This window comes from Podarcis melisellensis (assembly GCF_964234715.1).
Source record: "Podarcis melisellensis genome assembly, chromosome: 3".
Classification (NCBI taxonomy): domain Eukaryota; kingdom Metazoa; phylum Chordata; class Lepidosauria; order Squamata; family Lacertidae; genus Podarcis; species Podarcis melisellensis.
The window spans coordinates 97,505,933-97,523,186 of NC_138530.1; the positions used below are offsets into that span (position 1 = coordinate 97,505,933).

The window sequence follows — 17,254 nt, forward strand, 5'->3', positions numbered from 1 at the left end:
TAGAGCACATCCTTGGGGGCCGAACCATCTCCCCTTCTGTGGACATGACCAAGCCAGCGTAGATGTCACTGAGACAGGAGTGTGGATATGCTGGGAATGGGCTTCTGGTAACTTCTTATGAGGAAGTTGTGGAAGTCTGGTTAAAGTTACCTTATAGGGTGATACTACATACAGGCATTATGCAATCTGACAACCCAGCAGGAGTCCTCCATTCTTGCCAGGGTTGGACTTTACTTCGGCAAGCATGCCTTCATGGACATGACTGAGATAACAGACTGGTCTTCTACTCCTCTTGTCATGTGAAATAAGAAACATTCCAGTTTCCACTTAAATAGCCTTGCAGAACTGTGATATCTGAAGATAGGAAGGTTCAGGGTGCCTCCAGACGAACATAATTTTTCAGAAGGGATTCAAGCACATACAAGAAAGTTTAGGTTTGCACAATGAAAATGCACTAAAAGCGTTGTCTCCCTAATGCAACAAATCCACTTTGAAAAAGAAATAGCTTTCTGCAATAAGGAAAGTGACATGGAAATGCACTGAAAAGCATTGAAGTGATCAAATGATCAACAAAAATGATGTATAAACACCCCACAGTCAAATCGGGGTGAATGAAGAGGAATGTTCATTGACATAGAATCTCCCCACAGAATCACTGGATCTACTATCCACCTGCTTGATATGGTAGCTCCTTCAATCAGGAGCACAACCCAACTGCTTTCTCTTACTCCATATGTAAGGCAGGAACTTGATCATTTCCATTTCCCTATTCAACACTTAAGCTCCTTCCTTGCTGATGCCCAGCTGTTGTCATGGATTGAGGTGCCGTGTGTGGTGTGCCTTACCATCTGGCATTGTCCGCAAGTTTGCCATGCTCACCAGTCCCTCCCAGCACAAATAATATGGACACAAACTTTTCCCAGGCTTCTGCTGATTAAGGAATTCCTGTTTACTGGTTTTGTTTGTTTTAAGGTACTCATACCTTTCCCTTTAAAGTAAAAGCTTTCTTAAGGCATGATTTACAAGGGAGGTAAAAACAACCCCCAGCCCAAATCTTTATTTGCAGTTCTATAACACAACTGGCAACTGCTGTTGAGGGTTTGTATTGAGACAGCTAGTAACTTTTTCCTGAATCTGATTATTGTACAAACCAGCAACAAATTAGTCTTTCAAGGCATCGTTTAACATTTGACCAAATTGACATCTTCCTGAGCGCCACAAATAGTACAGTTGATTCTCCACTTCTCTGACACCGCTGATGGAACTAATAGCAGTCTGCAGTCACTGATGAGGTAGGAGGGAAATGATCTAGCATAACTCCTGTACTATCCAAATATGCAGCACTGCCCCTCAATATGTAATCACCTTTGGTTCATCTATTTTACATAATTTTGGCTGCAGTCATACCCACTTACCTGGGTATAAGCCCCATTCCACTCAGTAGAAGACATCAGAGTGGGTAGAGGAAACTCTACCCATCTGCGTAACTTTACGGTGTGTGAGCAGTGAAGAGTAAGGACCATGTTGGGTCAAACTTCTGGGTCAAGACCTCTTTTGCTGGTAAGTCATGAGTGATTGGTTTGGCTAAGTTTCCTCTACCCGCTCTGAGGTCTCAGAATACACAGCACTGAACCTGCCAGTTTTGACCTGTTTAATGTGGAAGAACATTATGTTCAGTATAACATAAGGTGGGCGAGGTAGGATATGAATATTTCAACAACAACAACTGAATCCATGCAACAGAGCAGAACAGAGTTGGGGGTTAATATGAATACCCTGACAATTTAGGAATGAGATATATATATATTTATGCCAGCAGAAAAAAAAACATTTATATTCTATTTGGCATTTATTGGTTTTTAATCTTCGACTGATTGCTTTAACGCTGCTCTTCTTGTTTTTTAATGTTTTGTTTTGATCCTGTTATCCTTTTGTGGTGTTTTGTTTTCTGTATACTGGCTTGAGGGTCTTGTTACAGTTGACTGTGAATTTATTTTTACAAATACAAACCAAATAACCCTCATCTACTACATGCAATGCTTTTCTAAAAGAAATTGTATGAACCACTGCCTGGCTGTTACACTGGACTTGCACCGGGAAGAATTGGGTTCAAATACAGCAACTGGACAGAGTTGAACAGTTTTACTTCTTCATCTGTAGTCTGAGAATAACTGTGACCTATCTCAAAACGTTGGCCAGGATAATGACTGAGGAAACCATTGAAAGGCTTCTTTAAATACCTGTTGTGAAAGTGATTCTATTGACTTCTTTAAAAATTCATATTTTTTTTTGCTGAATGTATAACTTACAGTATATTGATCCAGATAATGGCAGTTCAGTTTCTTATCCATTTCACACGCTGATTATAATTTGCCATGACAGAAGTTCTTATTGGATTCAAACTAGTGCTAAAGGGTTTTTTTGTGTTCTTTTCCTTTTCCTCTGCTGCTTTAATTTTTAGGTTTGGATTCTCTAACAGGGAATGCATTTTCAGGTAAAGTTGCCATTAGAGTGGAATATATGTTGCACATGTGTGTTACACTGTGCTTGTGAGTTTTTGTGTGTATGTAGGCTTGTGTTAACATCCTGCATGTCTTATTACCTGCAACATGCCTGAGTGGTGCTATTTTTCTAGAAAAAGAGGTGTTGGAACCCACCATGAATGCCTCCCTTGTTCTCTTAGAATGGCAATGACACCCACCTGAGAGGTGCTGGAACTGAGTTCCTGTGAGTTATCCCTGTAAAAAAAGGCCTGCCTGAGAGCAAGAAAATGACAACATTCTATATAGTGTCTATCAAAATGCAGAAGTAAAGCTTTATACTACACAAACCAAATTCCTTCTGGAATTAACTGGATGCAGGTTTCAATAATATTTGCCTGCTGCCTAGTAAAAGATACGTGGGTGGGTGAACGCGCCCACAACCACCCACCCACCCCTGTATATACACACACACATATGGACACATACATGAATATTCAAGATAGTCGTTTTAATATTAATTCCACAAGAAGCAAAATAAAATATTGAAAAGGGCCGGAACACCTAAACACATTATATTAATCGCCCTGTTGTTTGTGGCAATTATATAGGAACCGTTGTTTTGGTTCTTATAGAAGTGATCAGTGGGAAATGGCCTAACATGCAAAGAGGTCAAAACAGAATACGGTACCTCTTTCGTTACAACTGGCTGCCCTGGCTATTACTAACTGTAATTGTGCTGATTTAGGATTCAGCGCAGATTAGAGGCAAGTTTTGTATGTCTTAAGAATAGATTGGGGGGGGGGTAAGAATGGGGAAAGCCCCACAGAGCCCCAAATCTATTTTACTGAAAAGCATGAAAGCTCATCACACGGAGGGACACTCTAAAACAGGTACAGCGGTACCTTGGTTCATGAACTTAATCCATTCCGGAAGTCCGTTCTTAAACCGAAAGCATTCTTAAACCGAGGCGTGCTTTCCCCAATGAGGCCTCCCACCGCCGGTGCCCTTCCACCGTTCGGATTCCGTTCTTAGACTAAGGTAAAGTTCTCAAACCAAGACACTATTTCCGGTTTTGCGGAGTTTGTAAAACAAATTGTTCTTAAACCGGACTGTTCTTAAACCGAGGTACCACTGTATTGGTTTTGTTCTGAAATTGTTTGTTTGTTAAATTTGTATGCTGTAGATCTCAGGGTGGTTTACAACCCAAAATTTCAATATAAAAAAACCACAAAATACATAATAAAAACAAAGACAAATTCAACCCAATAATCCCCACTTCCACAACATTAAGGGAAACACTGCATTGTGTTCACAGATAACACTAAACTGTGGTTTAATGCTACGAGAACAAGCCACAGTAACCCTTGAGCATAGCCCACCCCCAACACCTGACTCTTTCCCTTCCATTTTTGACTAACCACAGCTCTGCAAGATAGCTGACCCCAGACAAACCAATGTTAGTCTTAAATATAGTTAGTGGAAACAAGCCAACTTCAAACCATGAGTTATCAGCTACCTTGTTTCGCTAACCATAATTAAGGTTCTCCACAGTTTAGGCTTGGGGTGTAATGCTAAACTGTGGTTAAGCTAAAATCGAAGCAGAAGTTTCTTGTTCCTGTTGTTGCATGTGAACTGGACCTGTGTGTGGTTACATCTGTGTAAAGGGATCTGATTCCTGTTATATGCACCTTTAAAATACCCTTTCAGCTCAGAAAACGATGCCTGCTTATCAAATGCCACACATGCACTGGCAGGGAAATGTATAAACTCACGTTAAATGGAGAAGGAAAGGGGAGATAGGGAAGGAAAGAGTATTCCAGGGAAACCAGAGAAACCAGCTCAGGGACAAAACAGGATGGCCTCATCAGAGTGAAAATTTCAACAGATGGCATGAGGGGACCATCACCAGGTAAAGGTTGTACCAGGATTTGGAGAGAGAATCACAGCACTAGTGATGATGATTTAGACATGAAGGATATGACAGTTTGTGGATATGCTGAAGAGGCAGGGGCCTAGATACCTAGATATGTGGAGAGGAAGAATGTGAGAAATGTAAGGCTCTGTGCAAATCCCTGAAAATGCCAGGCTGCAGAAAGAGAATTTGGGTGGAAAGCCTTAAGAATTTTGTCTTTGCCACTTTGCTTAGGGGGAGATACTGTCAGCTACACTTGGAAGCTCTGAATGAGATCTGAGAGTAGTCAGTATGTATGTACATATAAACTGAAATCATGATAGCAGATTAAAGTCCCAAGACAGCATATTAGGAAAGGCAGGCCAATGCGGAGAGTAGAAGCAGGAGAGTTACAAAACATTTAGGAGAGAGCAATCAAGAAATCAGGGAAAGAGCCATGAAGATAGTGAAACCATGGAGGTGAGTGGAAACAAAAATTCCTAATGTTCACGTAAAAGAAAAATCTGTTCAGGTTTTGTATGCTAATTACATGTGACATTTCATGAAATTGGGTTTTATAGCCAAGAGCAAATCCTTACAGAAGGTAATTTATACAAAAGCTTGTAGATGTGGCCAGCTACTTTCACAAAAGGCAGAATATTGTTGCGTGTTGAGTTCCACAGTACCACCCCCCAAAAATTCACACATCACACGTTAATTTTTGTTTAAGGTTTTTGGCATAATTTTGGCCACAACTTTATTCAAATACAGCAAATGTGAGTGGTTGCTTAGGCATTGGTTATGACTATCTGTCCTTGCCCCCAAGGACAGAGCTGGTCCCTTCCGGACACCACCGGAAGCCAGCGTGGGAAACAAGTATTGGGGAGAAATGAGGCTGGGAACCAGTCCAACACCGCTCACCCTCATGTTCCGGTGGGGCTTGCACGGCCCAAGCCCGGCACCACGGACAAGGACGAAAGAATGGCAAGCCCCTGGATTCCTTTAACGGAATTCCCTTTCGCATCATTTGGAGGGATAGGCACCTTACCCCTCCAAGCACCAATTTAACCAATGCCTAACCGCCAACCTTACAAGTTGTGACGATTTGCTACGCAGTAGGCAAAAACCAAATGGCAACAGCCAATCAGCCAAATGGCAAAATTCCTACCAGGCCCCCGCTCAAAGGCGAACGACCCCATGACAGGCATAGCAAGGTCAATTGAACCCAAGAACCACCCTATAAAAGGGAGGGGGGCGGGTGATCCGATGCAAAACGGCCAAGAGGATGTCCTTTCGTCTATCTCCTCTACTTATAGACTCTGACCCCTCCTCCGAATTGGCAACACTCAAAAATCCCCAGCAACCCATTTAACCCTTTACAGGCTTGGGTTCCCACCAAATTTGCCTAGTCATGATGGTGGTCTGTTCCCCAACCGCAACACGTGCTCTCTGCTAGTGAGAACACGCTTTGCGTGTTGAGTTCCACAGTACCACCCCCCAAAAATTCACACATCACACGTTAATTTTTGTTTAAGGTTTTTGGCATAATTTTGGCCACAACTTTATTCAAATACAGCAAATGTGAGTGGTTGCTTAGGCATTGGTTATGACTATCTGTCCTTGCCCCCAAGGACAGAGCTGGTCCCTTCCGGACACCACCGGAAGCCAGCGTGGGAAACAAGTATTGGGGAGAAATGAGGCTGGGAACCAGTCCAACACCGCTCACCCTCATGTTCCGGTGGGGCTTGCACGGCCCAAGCCCGGCACCACGGACAAGGACGAAAGAATGGCAAGCCCCTGGATTCCTTTAACGGAATTCCCTTTCGCATCATTTGGAGGGATAGGCACCTTACCCCTCCAAGCACCAATTTAACCAATGCCTAACCGCCATGGAGCCCTCAGCTCACCGCCAAACCACTCACAGCCCCAACCAAGACCTCAGCTTGGTCACCACCGCACCAATCCAAGCCTCATTCCCTGAAGCAGAAAGGTGCACGCCATCAGCTCTGAAAAAGGATGGCCTCTGAAAAGAAATCTCGGGGTGGGAAATCACATCACCACCCAGCTCCAAAGCCTTTTTGACCACCGCAGCATTGATGCTTTTTCTGGCCCTTTCAGTGGCGGCCGAGCAACGACTGCCCCTCCAAACGCAGCGTTGCAAAAGCTTTGACCAAAAGATTCTCGCTGTTGGCACCATTGCCCGCAGGGTCTCCAGGTCACCCAGAATTGCAGCACGTAGTGACAAACAGTCCATGGTCACCAGGTCATTCTTGCCCAGCTGCACCACCATAGCAGCTGGCGGCCCCTCCAGGAGCAACTGCCTCCGGATACTTGGCAGGAACTCTGACCAGCGCATTCCTCGTCTGGACAGCCAAGACAACCGAATGTGTGGAGGAAGGCCGAGATCTGGACCCCATCCAGATTGCCGTGCTGCGACGCCAGCCCAATGGACGATACTGTGTCCCACCATCCAAATGCGGACAACCGCTAAACCTAATAAAAGTATAAAATAAAAGCAGTGTAAGACACCAATTGTCAGCGAACATAACCTTTGAACGCATTTGATTTCCAGCGACCCAAATCCTTTATTCTGGCAGCTGACAAGCCCCAGTGGGCTGCTGTCGTGGCAGCCCCTATCCTAAAAGAATGGGGGGCGAAATCTTGGGCTGTGCCGCCACAAGCCAGAATCGCCTTACGCAACACCTTTGCAAACTGGTGTCTTGACAGGGGCAAACCATTCTCATGCCATAGCAGAGGCCCATCCCCTGGGGCGCATACCACCAGGTATTTATTAAGATCTTTTACAGGGCAAGGGCCTGCTTCCCCCGTAGCAGGGATAAGATAAAACAAGCAAAATTGTAAGACACCAATAATGTTAATGAACATAACCTTTGAATGCATTCGATTTCCAACAACCTGTATTTTATTTCCACTGCCTTATTAACACGCTTTCCGGCCTTCTCGGTGGTAGTTTGTCTAGGCATTGGTTCACAACTAGCTGCACCTGACCTCAGCAGGGCAGCACTGACGACTGGGCCCCACCATGTCAGTACCAGCAACATTGCGGGGGAGCAAAGAATCCCAAGGCAATTGCATCCCGCCAGGTGTCGTTCCCCTTAGGGGAAAGATGCACCCCATCTGCCCTAAAGAGGGCAACAGCCTTGAAGAAAATAGCAGGGTGCAATATTACAGAACCACCTAAAGCATGGACCTATTTTATTTTATTTGATATTTTATTTACTTTATTTATTTTATTCTATTGTCCATCACCTTATTAACATGCTTCCTGGCCTGCTCAGTGGTAGTTTGTCTAAGCATTGGTTCCCGACTAGCTGCACCTGACCTTAGCAGGGCAGCACTGAGGACTGGGCCCCACCATATCACCAGTACAAATAAACAGCGTGGGGGAGCAATGAATCAGGATCAGACTCAAGCTCACCCCCAAATGCTCCCAGGGACTCTTGTGTGGCCCTACCCCTTGAAAGGGGTTGACAAAAGCATAGTGAATCCTTGGATTCCCTTAATGGAATATCTTTGCGCATTGGAGGGGACAGGTGCTCCAACCCCCCCTCCAGACCACCTTGAACCAATGCCTTAAATTATTTTGAGTCCAGGGAGAGCTGCCATCAACTCAATCCAAGTCCTCCTGCATGCAGGAATGCAAACTTATGCTGGAGGAAGACAGCAAACATTCTCGCCCAGCTGTACCACCAGCACTGCGGAAGGACCTGCACAGGTCACACTCGACCACACCAAAGGAAGGATCTCCTCCCAAAGCATTCCCCATCAGGACATCCAGTAAATGTTCACATGGGCAGGAAGACTGAGATGGCGCCCCAGTCCAAACTCGTCAACATGCTTGCCAGCCTAGTGTACGATGCTGTGACCCAAATGTGCACAGCTGCTCCTATGAAAAAAGGAAATAACAGACAAGCATCAGCACAGACATCATTTGACACTTCTTGATATAACCCTTGTCAGCGTCAGACTTCCAATGACCCGTATTCACAATCCTGTCTACTGACAAGGCCCCCAGTGTGCAGCCTTTGCAGCAGTCCTATTCGGAAGGAATGAGGTGTGTTCAGCGGTAAGCAAGCCGCAGGCCGTAATAACTGGTGCACGACGTAAGCACATTGATGCCTGGCTAACGGGAACCCATTTTCATGCACTAGGAGCGGGCCAGCCCCCAGGGAATGAAAAGCCAAATATTCTGTTATCCATAACCGGGCAAGGGCCCTCCTCACCTGTGGCGGGAACCCTGATTGTGGCACTCCTGCCCACTAAGTCTGTTTTTGAGTTCCCGATTCTAAAGACAAGCTCCAAAGGATAAGGAAAAGTCCTGAAGCAATAAGCCTCCAGACTCTCAGCCCCATGCTGGCACCAACAACCATTTTTCCAACCCTCAGTGCGAAAATGCAATGGACTACTGAAAGGAATCTCGCCTTGATCTTTAACCAGCAGACAAGTTTTAACTTGTTGCAGATACTGCATAGGTAAAATTGACCAACTTCCTGCCCGCTGTCCTATGAGGTTGGAGCCTATTCCAACCTTCCAAGGCCCTACGCACTACAAACTTTATACAAGGGTCTCTGAAAATTAAAGCTTCAGTGTAACAGACATTGCAGCGGACTGAATTCTGATAGTTATAACAGCACGCCCAATCTGCAGCAGGTGGACCAAATACTGCAGGATATGCTCAGAGGATGGGGGCCAATTCATCTGAATGGCCAAGGACTGCCAGCTTAAGGCTAAGAAATCCATCCAGGCCATCCCATAAGAGCTAAAAGCAGAAGAGGAAATGGAAGCTGCTGCTCTCTATAAATGCTAATTGTTGTCACAATGCCACAGGTGGTCTGGAAAAGTCTGGCAACAGCTGAGTCTGGAGCCCAGGATCTGAAGCGCTTCATCTGAAAATGGGATAGAGTGCCAGCAACACCATTAGAGGATCCCGTAATTTGGAGAGTAGAAAGCACAATATTAAACCTTAAGCGGCGCAGCTCGAAAGCGTGAGCGGAGGGGCGGAAAATCTGCTGGAGGGTGAGGACTGTTTTGCCAAAACGCTCACCACTACCTGGTTATCAGACCAAAAGCAGATCCGATGGCCACTGAACTCCTTGGGCCACATGTGAACTGCTACTACAATGGGGGAAAACTCAAGAAAAGTTATGTCACATGATTGCCTCACCACACCGGGCTTGAGGCCATAGCTTTGCACACCAGCGGCCCTTGAAATAAAACCAAAGGGCAGTATAAACCTGAAAATCCTTGTGCGGCTTCAAGGTATCCTGCCATGACGAACTACTATTGCATACATTCAGGAATTGCTACCATCGCCTGATATCTGCCTTCACCACACTTGGTAGGCATACACAAAGGTAAGGGGACCTCAGGCCGCAGGCAGCGTGGCCTTGTGGGAAGATTAATTAAGTGACCCAGCAAGATCGGATCTGATGAAGCATCACTTGCTACAGAGGAAGTATTACAAAATAATTTCCTTCAAGGCAGACAGCTTCTCCATAGGCAAGTGGTTTGTTTTTGCAACGATATCCAACTGGATCCCTAAATAAAATGGGAATATGGGCAAAAGGTATTGAGCTATTGCTTGCCAGCTTCCAGCCCCCGCTTGGGCAGGGGCATCTAGTGCTGCCATCATGATATGTAAATTTACAGGGCCGACGCTGGCCAGAACCCCTAAAGAAGTCCTGACAAAGTTACTGCCGAGCCAGCTTCCTTTTCCGACACACACTCTGTGCAATGCAACTACACACTCTGTGCAATGCAAAAAACACGCTCTGTGCAATGCAACTACACACTCCGTGCAATGCACACACAAACCCTCCGTGCAATGCAACTACATACTCCGTTCAATGCAACTACATACTCCGTTCAGTGCAAAAAACACGCTCTGTGCAATGCAACTACACACTCCGTGCAATGCACACACAAACCCTCCGTACAATGCAACTACATACTCAGTTCAATGCAACTACACACTCTGTGTAATGCAAAAAACACGCTCTGTGCAATGCAAATGCACACTCCGTGCAATGCACACACAAACCCTCCGTGCAATGCAACTATGCACTCCGTTCAATGGAACTACACTCCATGCAATGCAACTACACACTCCGTGCAATGCACACACACTCCTTGCAATGCAAAAACAGACTCTGTGCAATGCAACTATACCCTCCATGCAATGCACACACATTCCGTGCAATGCAACTACACACTCCGTGCAATGCACACACGCACACACACTCCGTGCAATGCAACCCCACCTTCCGTACAATGCAACAACACACTCCGTGCAATGCAACAACACATTCCGTGCAATGCAACAATACACTCCATGCAAATGCAAACACACCCTTTGTGCAATGCAACTGCAAATCTCTCATGCAATGCAATGCAATTGCAGCCCGTGCAGCGCCGTGTCCTGCAACGCACAGAGCAAACTGCAATGCGGGCACGCAAAGGTGCTTTCTCCCACTTGCATATTGCAAATGTGGCGCCCATTACATCCCTGGCAGTGAGGTAACCACCAAAAGGACCTAAGTGTCCAGGTAGACCAGTATGGGAGCATGCAGCTGTCCCATACAGGGACCAATCCTGCAACCTAGGCATTACCGGCACTATGACTGACCCAGTGAAACCATTGCTTATAGACCACATGGGGACACTATTCAGGCTGGAAACGCTTCCAGGCCATCGAATTCTGGGGCAAAGCCCTAGGATCACCTGCTAGGCCAGGCATAAATGTTTCCAGTGAAATAGGAGAGTTGAGGTAGCCCACAGCTTGTCCAGGTACCCCTGCTTGCCCTTTTAGAGGGAAGCACCCCTTCAAGAAACCCAAAGTTCTTTTATCACAAATAGGCAGAACTACCCAGCAACAGAAAAACCTAAAAGGAGCAGTTAGTTTTGTTTTGTTATAACAATGGCTAAGAGGGGGATATGAACCCTGTCTCCCAGGTCCTAGTCTTACACTTTAGCCACTAAGCCACAATGGCTCGTCTCTAAAATGGCAGTTGCCACTATCAGGGCAAAACAAACTTAAAGAAAATAAACTTGTTCAGAAATTGCATAGTTCAAGAGCATATGCAGAGTGCTCATAGTCCTTGGAGGCACAGAGAGCCTCTGGGGCCCTCTGTCTGCCTCAGATATACATTAGGAGCAACTGGGCCTGCAAGCAGATACATTCCTATAGCAAGAATGAGTCACGTGACAGAGACTTAACAATTAACTGCTCCCTGTAGCAGACTTAGGCTTGGAAGTTAATGTGCAGGCCGAATAGGCCTCCCAGTTTCTGCTCTTGAGAATCTTAGTCACATAGCAATATTAAAGGAAGCCAAATTAGTGCTCCCACCCAAGGCTAGCTTAAAATTTGGCCAACAGCGCTGCACACACTCAAATTAAAGCCAACCTTCGGGGATACTATAAACGAAAGTGATTCCAGCTAAGCTGGGAACAGCCCTGACTAGCCCCACAATTTCAACGAGAGAAATGGGGGAAACCTTTTGCAAAAGAAAGCCCCTAACGGGGGCTCTTTCCCTATTGGGAAAGGCAAGCCACGGATACAGGGAGAATCTTCCCACAGGGCAGGGTAAGGGCTGGGGTGGGAAATCGGACAGGAAAAAGGGGAATTAAATTATTTAAGGGACTAGAGAGGATTAAAAAGAAAGGGGAAATAAGAAATAAAGAAATGTAACCAGACAATGAGAAGATTGTCCAAGTGCTCCATGTGATCCGATGCAAAACGGCCAAGAGGATGTCCTTTCGTCTATCTCCTCTACTTATAGACTCTGACCCCTCCTCCGAATTGGCAACACTCAAAAATCCCCAGCAACCCATTTAACCCTTTACAGGCTTGGGTTCCCACCAAATTTGCCTAGTCATGATGGTGGTCTGTTCCCCAACCGCAACACGTGCTCTCTGCTAGTGAGAACACGCTTTATCAATCAGAGTACATCAGATTTTTTTAAAAAAATGCCCCTGACATCTTCATGAAAATTTAAGTACAATAGATGTATTTCCTGAATAGTATTTCTCTTATGACCAATGTCCTTCACAGCATAGCTCTCTGGTTCTTTGCTTCTATAATCAGTAAGGTCAACCAAGAGAACCTGACTTACATAATCAATGCACAGAAGCTCACTGTTCATGCAGCACTGAAAAATTATTTTCCTTCCCACGAATGACCTGCTGAAGCTCTAGTATTTCAAAAGCGTTCTGAAAATAAAAATAAAGAGTACTTGCAGTTACAGTTAAATTCATTGGCGGATCCATTTGGGAGGGTGCGAGAAACGCACCTGTTTATTTCAAAAGGTCTTGGGGTTTGTCACTTTTGTAATGCTATGTAATGGGAAACCATGGCTCCCCATTATGTGAATGAGCTATGAGAAATCTTGGGGCTGAACACTTCTTCTCCCTTCATCTACATGGAAGAAATCTGTGGTGTGACCAAAACAGCAGGCGGATGCTTCTAATCTCCTCTTCTGATGCACAAAAGTGCTGGAAAGGAAAGAAGCAAAGCTGATGCTGGTTATAGCTCTCTTGTATCTGAACCAGGCCGTGACTTAAAAACATTTTAAAGCCCTAAACGGCCTTGGTCCAGTATACCTGAAGGAGCGTCTCAACCCCCATCATTTGCCCAGACGCAGAGGTCCAGCGCCGAGGGCCTTCTGGCGGTTCCCTCACTGCGAGAAGCAAAGCTACAGGGAGCCAGGCAGAGGGCCTTCTCGGTAGTGGCGCCCGCCCTGTGGAATGCCCTTCCAGCAGATGTCAAAGCGATAAACAACTACCTGACATTCAGAAGACATCTTAAGGCAGCCCTGTTCAGGGAAGTTTTTAACGTGTGATATTTTACTGTATTTTTGGTTTCTATGGAAGCCGCCCAGAGTGGCTGGGGAGGCCCAGCCAGATGGGCGGGGTATAAGTAATAAATTATTATTATTATTATTATTATTATTATTATTATTATTATTATTTTCTGCAATGAGTTCAGTAATGCTAATGTTACACTGAAGTCCATATTTGGGGCAAGTATCTTAGTATAACATAATCTATCGATTTATTTATTAAATTTATATCCCACTCTACCTCCCAAAGGAGCCCAGAGAAGCATACTGGTGTATAACAGTGATTAGATGGAATTATTTAAGACCCTGGTTCCATTCTGCGATCATTTTGTTCTATATTGTATATCGAAAACATTTAAAACCTTATTCCAGTGCTGGCACCCTTTCCAGTTAATATTTCTAACATGCAATGTAAACTTTGTTCTTCATGACAATAACTCAGCAGTTCAGTAGAGCTACAGACATTTACATCAGCTGAAGAACAACCCTACTTAGAAATGTGTTTGATGTACTAGTTTATTGACTATATTTTATGGCTACAACTGCCCCCAACCCCAGCACACAGAAGCAGAAGGTTTTCCTCTGCTGATTATGGAGATTCCATGAAGTTGCACAGATCCATCTTCAGGACCGACAGTGGGAGCCCTGCAGATCTATATTATTCATCCATTGGCACACAGCATCATTTTCCCACCAGGGACCCTGGGACAATAATAATAATAATAATAATAATAATAATAATAAGTTTTATTTATATCCCACCCTCCCCAGCCGAAGCCGGGCTCAGGGCGGCTAACAACATTAAAACAGTACAACATTATAAAACATTATAAAAATGAATTAAAATCAAAATTGATGGCAACCATAAACTAAAGTTTTGTAAAGATTGCCAAAGGTGCATGTGTGCACAAGTGCATGTGTGCTTCAGTGAAATGCCCAACAGAAATAATTTTGATGTAATCATACTTAGCAATCATGCCAAATCTGATTCCCACTTTTTTCCCCATGCATCAGCAGCACAGAGGAGGGAAATGTCACAAATGAAAGAAGGCACCAAAAATTATGAAAATCTAGGCATGTGCAAGATTTGTAAAAAGTTTTTTTAAAAATGATTTTTTAAAAGTTGGGGGTTCCTGATGCATTGAATCTACTTTGAAAATCGGACCAAATCATTTGGAATGCTTAAATTAGACCAGAAAAGCAGACGAGAATTTCAGAAGCATCGCTGTCAATAAGTACATTTTCCCCTGCAATGTTGCACGATGGCTGGTTTCTGGCCACATCCTCAAACTATAAAATGTGGGAAATTGCTAACACAAAATTGCAAGAGATACTGATATTGCACTGCCTATAATTGTTAAACTGCTTGTTACAAAGATTTAAGACCATATGGCATCATTTCGCTTTTATTATAATAACCCATATTTAAACCACAAATGTGTTCCATTTGTTATATTGTCAGAGGATTAGCTTGACGGATAGGGAGGTCTGAATATAATTCTTGAATACTTGCCTCTGTCGTTTTTCTTTAGTTAGGACAGTAAAACGCAACAACTTGCTCATCTTCTGGTTGTGTCTAGTTAGTGGTACTGATTACAACCAATGTAAAAAAGGGCAAAAGCACACTAAGAAATTATTTAAAGCATCCATAAAGGACATACAAATACTGCCCCAGCTAATCACGACATTTTTGTGATCCCATCAACTCTTGTAAAAAGCCCTTTCCTAATCAGATACTGGGATCCAGTAGACCTCTGTTTAGGATGCAATGCTATATCCATCTTACCCATAGCTGTCAACCTTCCCTTTTTTTGCGGGAAATTCCCTTATTCCAGCGCCGTTTTCCACTGCTTCCCGCTGCTATCCTGGATTGTTAGATATCCTGTAGACTGTCCCTGGGACAGGTGAGGCTGCTGATCCCTTATTTTCAAATCTGAAAGTTGACAGCTATGATCTTACTTGGGAGGAAGTCACTGGTACTTACTTTGAATAGACATACCTAGGATTTTCCTGTTAGTTATAATTGTGCTGTTGGTCAGGGTTTTCAAGGTAATGGATAATATCTAAGTGGGTGCTCACCTTTTGGGGCGGAGGGATGCTTCTGCAGGTATGAGCAAAGGGAAAGTCCTACTCTGATTGCACAATGTTGGATGTTATTCAGTATCTTTTGACAATGACTCCAAAAGAATATTAAACATACAATATTTATAGTTAAGTTGTCCAAGTATACAAAGATGGTACCCAGAGTCTGCAATGATTCCCAGTGTTACTTCCTATGAAGTTTAATTAGACCCCCTGATACCTTACTCATGCATTTTGTTTTCCTTTAGTAAAAAGCTTATGAAGGTATGGTTTTTGGTGTGTGTGTGTGTGTGTGTGTGTGTGTGTGTGTGTGTGTGTGTTTAAAATGAATAGCTAACATCTGATTATCTTAACTGCAGCATCAACGTAAAGTAGCTAATTGTTCTTTTAGGTAAGGGTGTTTTTATCCTGTTGTGGACATTTACAACATGTGTTCATTCCGTTTGATGCCTTGGATGTGAAGCATTTTATATGGAGAGCTAACTGACCAAAAAGAGAGAAATAAAGAGGTATCGGCAGATGTTTACTGGAAAAAATCACAGTCCTGACACATTTTGAGAAAAAGCTATTCTTCGTAGGAATGGCTAGGAAAACACCCCAAAACTGTGTTATCAAACAGTCACATTAAAAATGTACAAGGAGTGAAAATGGATAAAACTCTCAGCACATAAATTAATGCTGCATTGCAGCATATAATGCATGCATTGTAGTCTGCTTGACGGCAAAGCATTCATAAAGACTTTGCGGAAGCCTGTTATCGTGCCCCGTTTTTGTTTTTGTTTTTAAAAGAACAGTTATATCCCTTTAACCCATCCTCTTTCCACTGGATCTAGCATAGTACTTAGTTTGCAGCAAATAACACAAAACGGCGCCCACTTTAATGCAAAGATTCAAACATACGTGGCTTTTAACATTCAAGGCTTTTAGTATGTCATGCATGTACTTGTACTCATATTTTTCTAGCAAAAAACCCCAAACCGGCTCTAGCAGAATCTAGGGGAATTGAAGCTATGCCCTATGAAGCCTAGCATGGAAAACAGCCTTCAAAAGCAAATATCATAGCTGCATCATATTAAAAAATGAAGTCACTTCAGAGATTTTGATTAAAAGGGATTGGATTGGGATGCTAACTGACATCACTGGATTTCCCCCCTCTTTTGGGAAATACTGATAGCAGGCATAGGCAAACTCAGCCCTTCAGATGTTTTGGGACTACAACTCCCATCATCCCTGACCATAGGTCCTATTAGCTAGGGATGATGGGAGTTGTAGTCCCAAAACATCTGGAGGACCAAGTTTGCCTATGCCTGACTTATAGAATCATGGAAATGTAGAATTGGGAGGGACCCTAAGAGTCATCTAGTCCAACCCCTTGAAATGCTTGTTTCCTTAATGTTATCCTACTACGTTGGCTCATCTCTCAGTGACTCCAGGGTCATGCAAATAAATCATCAGTTTAACAGCATGGTGGGGGTTTATTGTAGAAAGATATATGGAGCATGATCTGGCCAAAATAGGCGGGAAATCATTTTATTGGAGGAGAGACTACTGTGTTTTTTAAACAGCATGCAGCACTTAGACAAGTTTGCTCCGGATCCTGGTAGGATGCAGTTGCGTGGCGAGTTCCCGCCTCCCCCTCGGAAATAAAGACACAAGACACTGTATTTAAGGTTAATGGGCGAAAATAGGCCACAACTTTATTGATTACAGGAATTGAGCGGTATTGGCTTAGGCATTGGTCCTATCGACTAAACGGCTTCAGCCTGATTGCTTGAAGACCGGCAAGGGTTAACCACCAGTAGGGGAAGTCCTGCTGATGCACATCAACTAGGAGCTCCCCCGGAGTCACCACTTGGGGGCGTGCCTTAGGCCCACACCTCCATAGGCTTCGGACAGGGCAACACCCCCCGGAATCCTTTACTGGACTACCCTTCGTTATG

At 44.1% G+C, this 17,254-nt stretch overlaps 1 protein-coding gene across 12 annotated transcripts in view; it reads left to right on the forward strand.

The window, feature by feature from the left end:
- Nucleotides 1–17,254, forward strand: part of DLGAP2 (DLG associated protein 2) — a 414,439-nt gene that overhangs the window by 239,442 nt on the left and 157,743 nt on the right. For 7 of the 12 annotated variants that reach the window (XR_014166924.1, XM_081906060.1, XM_081906056.1 and 4 more), the window contains one exon: nt 2,462–2,494. The exons of the other annotated variants lie outside the window; for them this stretch is intronic. Coding sequence is in view for 3 of the 7 variants with exons in the window: in XM_081906060.1 (XP_081762186.1) it covers nt 2,462–2,494 (33 nt within the window). In the remaining 4 variants the exon portion in view is untranslated. The remainder of the gene's footprint in view (nt 1–2,461; nt 2,495–17,254) is intronic. 12 annotated transcript variants of the gene reach the window in all.